Source organism: Chrysochloris asiatica, unplaced genomic scaffold (assembly GCF_000296735.1).
Source record: "Chrysochloris asiatica unplaced genomic scaffold, ChrAsi1.0 scaffold00007, whole genome shotgun sequence".
Classification (NCBI taxonomy): domain Eukaryota; kingdom Metazoa; phylum Chordata; class Mammalia; order Afrosoricida; family Chrysochloridae; genus Chrysochloris; species Chrysochloris asiatica.
In genome coordinates this window covers 26,788,234-26,794,044 of record NW_006408525.1, presented here as the reverse complement: position 1 = coordinate 26,794,044, position 5,811 = coordinate 26,788,234, and the positions used below count along the sequence as shown (strand labels likewise).

The window sequence follows — 5,811 nt, the reverse complement described above, 5'->3', positions numbered from 1 at the left end:
TCCCCGAACTACCAGTCCTACTTCCAGACCATCGAGCAACTCCAGCAGAAGGTGAGGATGTGTGCACCACATTGTCAGCTTAATGCACTTGGTTTCATTCATTCATTTTTATGGCATACCAACTTCTGAATGGGATCTAAGACTGATCACAGCTTACTTGAGGATGTAATGATACAGAATGAACTGACTTTGGCAGGGGACTTCAAGTAATCTTAGAAATTCTGTTTTTCAGTCATCACAGGAAAGCCTACAGACTGCGAATCACGGAAAGAATTGAGTCCAAATCAGTTGTACCAAGTTTACTTGCTTCCAAAGGGCTTCTCTCTTTAACTTAGAATAACTGATTTTTGCATTCTGTTATGATAACCTGTTCTTGTCTGCTGAGAATTATAGGAATAATAAAATTAAAAATGGCAGCTGAATTGTTTCTCTGACTTAGGAGTTTTGTAACTAAATCCATAAATTCCTAAAGCCTATAAAAATTATAGCAAAAGACAACGTCTATGGCAAAGCAAATGGGCTTTGATTCCAGATGTCTCATGGATGTACATAGACACATATACCACCCACTAAAGCAGACTTGGAGATAGTGAGAAAACAAAGTCATAAGTGTAGGCGCATAAAGGGTGCAAGTTAAGCATTAGCACAGATGTGGGACCTAATATACCTGGTGAAGATTAGGGAAGGCTTTCCATTGGAGGTAATATCTGTGCAGGGTTGTGAAGGATGAGCATGAGATTGTAATCAGCAGCACAAGTCCTTAATTCTCATAGGGCACTGACTCTCCATTGCTCTGTTCCATCAAAGTGAATGACAGAAAGTTGTCATGTGATGAGACTATCATCCGTTTGGTATGCGTTAGGCACAGTAGTCGGGTGGAGAATAAAGCACTGAGTAAATGTTCTCTTTCTTTAAGGAGTTCACAGCTTCATAGAGGAAACATACGTAGAAACAAATGATCATGGTGAATGTGGCTCTGTGCAAAGTCCTGTGCAAGGCCATGAAAGTAGGGACTTCATGTAGGAGTTGGGAATGGATGTTATACAAGGAGCCTTACAAGGTGGGGAAGGGCAGTCTAGGATAATCCAGGAAGAGCGAGAAGTAGAGTGCAAAAGCATGCACAATGGCAAGGCACGGGGAGAGTGGAGCGAGGCTGCAAACTGGAAGGAAGGTGGTATAAGGATAGAGTATCCAACTGCCTTTGTTTGCCTGGAACTTTACTGGTTTTAGAATCTGGGGGACATTGTTGTTGTTGTTGTGAGTTGCTTTCGAGTAGGCTCTGACACAACAACCCTATGCACAACCGAATGAAACACCAGCCTTATCTTGTGCCATGCTCACAAGTTTTGTTATGTTTAAGTACAACATTGATACCACTTTTCTAATCTATCACATTCAGTCTTCCTCTTTTGCGCTGGTCCTCCACTTTACCAAGCATGATAAATATGACCTTCCTGATAATATGTGCAAAATACGATAGAAGAAGTCTTGCCATCCTGGCGACTAAGTAGCATTATGGACATACTTCTTCCAACAGAGATTTTTTTGTTCTTGTCTATGGAACTTTTAATATTATTCACCAACAGATACCTCAAATGCATTCATCTTCTGCTAGTCTTCCTTATTCATTGTTCAACTTTCACATGCATGTGAGATTATTAAAAATGCCATAGCTTGGGTCAGGTGAACCTCAGTCCTCAAATTGACATCTTTGTACTTGAATACTCCAAAGAGGTCTTGTTCAGTATGTTTGTATAATGTAATGTTGTTTGATTTTTTTAATGCTGCTTCCTAAGTCAATTGGAATTGTTGGCCACCTTCTGTGAGACTTGACTACCCAATTTCTGCATGAGGCCAAAGACAGACCATGAAGGGAAGAATTCTTAATGAAGGGCACATTTCCACTTGACCATTCTGGTCTTCCTTTTATACTAACACTGAAAATCTGGAGAACTGAGAGTTATTTGAAGAAAATAGCTTTTAACTTTGAGGTGTGAGGCATTCATTTTTCTCAGATATTATTGAGCACATATTGCGCACAAACAGCATTTAATAACTTTATATGTGGAAGCCTCAAAAAGTCTGTGGAAAACTGGAATTGAAAAATAGTGGAACTTTTCCATTGAGTTTTGAAGCCCCATTGTATATGATATACTATGATTTTTCATCATGCTCCTTCCACATAAGCAGGTTATTAGGGATGGTGCTGGCTGAAAGTAACAAAGCCCATTGCCATTGAGTCGATTTTGACTCATAGTGACCCTATACATTATTTCCTAAGCTGCAATTTACAGGACCAGAAAGCCTCATCTTTCTTGCATGAAGCTACTTGTAGGCTCGAACTTCAGACCTTATGTTTCACAGTCCAGTGCTTATCATCTGGAGACACCAAGCTCCCATGGTGCCAGTAGAGCTTCTGAAAAATAAAGGCCTTGCTTATTCTGGAATGCTTTAATCTTCCAGATCCTGTCCAGCAAGGCTGAGAACACCAGGATGGTGTTGCAGATCGACAATGCTAAGCTGGCTGCCGACGACTTCAGAACCAAGTAAGGACGTTTTCTCAGGATCAGAGCCGTGTAGTAATGGGTAATGGGGGGGGAGGGGATGATTGTAAAGTAATGAATTCTGTCCCTGTGAATGTGCAATTAGAAGCTATCTGGGATAAAATTGGGAGGATTTTTTTTGCCCTTAGATATCTTCTAAAGTCCCTTTATGTCTCAGATCCTTGGTTTTACATTTTGTTTGAAAGAGTATAAGAACCCACCATTCTTCCTCTTTTCACTTGTGTCAAACCAAGTTAATAAGTGAATTTCACACTGGTCTCTCAATGCAGGCTAGTCACTCTCAGTCATCAGAATGAAATGAATCCACCACAACAGAGGAGATAATACGCATTTCTTTCAGAGAATCTCTCAATTGTTCTAGCTTTGACCATCACAGCCCTAAGAGTACTTTACATTTTATATGGGACCTTGGAGTTTACAGTGTGATTTCACTTATGCCACTTCTTTATCTCCAGGCCAGTCCTATGAAATGGTCACCTTGTCTCCGTTTTACAGATGAGGAAATCACGGCTCAAGGCACATTAGGACAATTTTTAGTTGGCTTATGAAATTTACTTACTTAAAGAAAAGACAAAGACATTGGGGCTTAGTTGATAGTAATCTAAATGGGGTTCTTAAAATAAATAATATTGGGCTAAAAATAACCTTACACTCTTCATCAAGACCTTCTCTATGGGTGTGAGGGTGCAAATTATCTCATTCTGCAACTCTGTATTTCTTTCCTTTCAAAATATTTTAAAAACTCAGAATATCCTGAAATATAATGGATGACATAATATCAGCCAAGCAAAGTCTTTCTGTTTGACCTTCTTTGACTTTTATTTGTGTGGACAGGTACCAGACAGAACTCTCCATGCGACAGTTGGTGGAGGCTGACATCAACAGCCTGCGCAGGATGCTGGATGAGCTGACCCTATGCAAGTCCGACCTGGAATCCCAGGTGGAGTCTCTGAAGGAGGAGCTGTTGCAGCTCAAGCAGAACCACGAGCAGGTAAGAGAGTTCCGTGAAATGAAAGAGGAGAGTGAAACCTGGACTCTTTATACTTACATAGCAATGATTGTAAACCATGTGCTAGGCCAGGCTTACAGTGAGCAGTAGGAAGATCAAAAAGATGCGATAAAATCCTGGAGTGGGAAGAAACTTAAGATACCATTGAATCAAACATCCTCATTATAGAGATGAGGAAAAGAGACAGGAGGTCTGGCTTGCCAGAGCTAACAGTGGACTTTTACATCAACTGTTTTCTACATTCCAGTGCAATCCTCCCTCCACCACATTGAACTTTATGTAATAGAGTTTATTTATAGACTTCTATGTTTGTGTTTCTTTCTTTCCCTTATCCCTTCAGGAAGTCAATGCCCTGCAAAGCCAGCTTGGTGAGCGCCTCAATGTGGAGGTGGATGCTGCCCCCAATGTGGACCTGAACCATGTGCTGAATGAGACCAGGTCTCAGTATGAGGCTCTGGTGGAGAACAACCGCAGGGATGTGGAAGAATGGTTTACCAAACAGGTGCGCATCTAAGCAACTGGCCAACCAGGACTTGATACCCCTTCTGGGTCTGTAAGGCAGGATCTGACCCTGTCTTCTCCCCTCTGGATATTTCAGACTGAGGAACTGAACAAGCAGGTGGCATCCAGCTCGGAGCAGCTGCAGTCCAGCCAGGCTGAGATCATGGAGCTGAAACGCACTGTTAGCTCCCTGGAGATCGAGCTGCAGGCCCAGCACAACCTGGTGAGTACTGTTCAGATGTCCTGCTGAGAAATGCAAAGCCAGGGAATTCAGTCTCTGGGGTCCCTTCAGACCACAAACACTGCTTAACTCTTGCAGTTTATGACTTGTTTGTAACAATATAGAGAAACCATTTAAAGGAGCCTGTGTCTGAATATTGACTTATTTAATTTTGGTCTTCTCCATTACAGAGAGACTCTCTGGAAAACACACTGACGGAGACGGAGGCGCGCTACAGCTCTCAGCTGTCCCAAGTGCAGAGCATGATCACCAACGTGGAATCCCAGCTGTCTGAGATCCGCTGTGACCTGGAGCGTCAGAACCAGGAGTACCAGGTGCTGCTGGATGTCAAGGCACGCCTGGAGAGTGAGATCAACACATACCGGAGCCTGTTGGAGAGTGAGGACAGCAAGTGAGTATGATGCTAAAGATTTCTGGGAAAACTTGTCAGGTGGGTACTCATATGCTGGCTATATTTTCATCTCACCAAACAATATGCATTGATGAAGTATCTACTATATATACAGTGATCTGTGAAATTTATGGAAACGTGTCAGGTACAAAGATGAAGGGAACGTAGTCCCTGCCTCAGAGAGCTAACAAGGTACAGAGATTGCTCTTCAGTACCATAGAACAAAAAAGTTGTAAGTTCTATGTGAGCTCAAGAGAATGGGAGAGTATTTTTCAAAGAACCATGTAAGAAACACCTTCCACCTTTATGCAAGGCAATCTTGGATAGAGAAAAAGATTTCTGTCAAGCAAACTTGATTTCAACTAACTGCAACCATTATTTATTTATTGATTGTCTCACTGACCTCAAGGTGTTGTGTGTGCCTTAAGGTTCTGCCCACTCGCATCCACAACCCAATCTAAACCCTTGTGTCTCCCCAGGCTTCCCTCTAACCCTTGTTCCACCTCCAATGCTCGTGGCAACTCCTCTGGACCCAGTGGCAGCTCTCAGTCACGTTGCTGTTAACTTAGAAGCTTGAATCCTCTTTGAAGACATCCATGAAACCATTTAGATCAAGCATAGGGAAGATCCTTGGAACCTGCCTTTGCTGGAGCTCCATTTCCATTTAGAAATCTGTGTCATGCCAGCCTTCCAGACTCAACAGCAGTCACACATCACCAATTTATAATGTCTGGAAAGCTCTTTTGTGCTACAGGTTGAGTCTTTTCATTCCTAAAGATAGTTCCCTATAACCTCATCTGCATATATCACCCATTACTTTAGGGTATTTCCTGTAGGTAGTGTGCTTCTGGCTTTCCTTGTTTCTTTGATATTGTCTGGAGTGCAAGGAGGCTCCTTCACTTACTTCCCAATAAACTTTATTTCCATGGCATAGTAAATCTGTTTCTCATTCATATTTATGTATTGTTAATAACTCATCATAGTTGTTTCCTAAAAAGACACCTTCCATAGGAGGATGGAATGGTTTAAAGGACTGGCCCCAGCCATTATGGTCCCTGGTCAATACTGGTGAGGAGGAAATGACAGGTTCCTATGAGACTCACAC

The 5,811-nt window shown here is 42.1% G+C and overlaps 1 protein-coding gene across 1 annotated transcript; it reads left to right on the top strand.

The window, feature by feature from the left end:
• On the top strand, positions 1-5,270 carry KRT34 (keratin 34; the record flags this gene model as incomplete). The annotated part of the gene is made up of 7 exons (XM_006833682.1): positions 1-51; positions 2,464-2,546; positions 3,399-3,555; positions 3,914-4,075; positions 4,172-4,297; positions 4,486-4,706; positions 5,186-5,270. Coding segments are annotated over 7 exons (885 nt in total), but the record flags the coding sequence as incomplete, so codon positions are not given.
• Between the last annotated feature and the right edge of the window lie 541 nt (positions 5,271-5,811).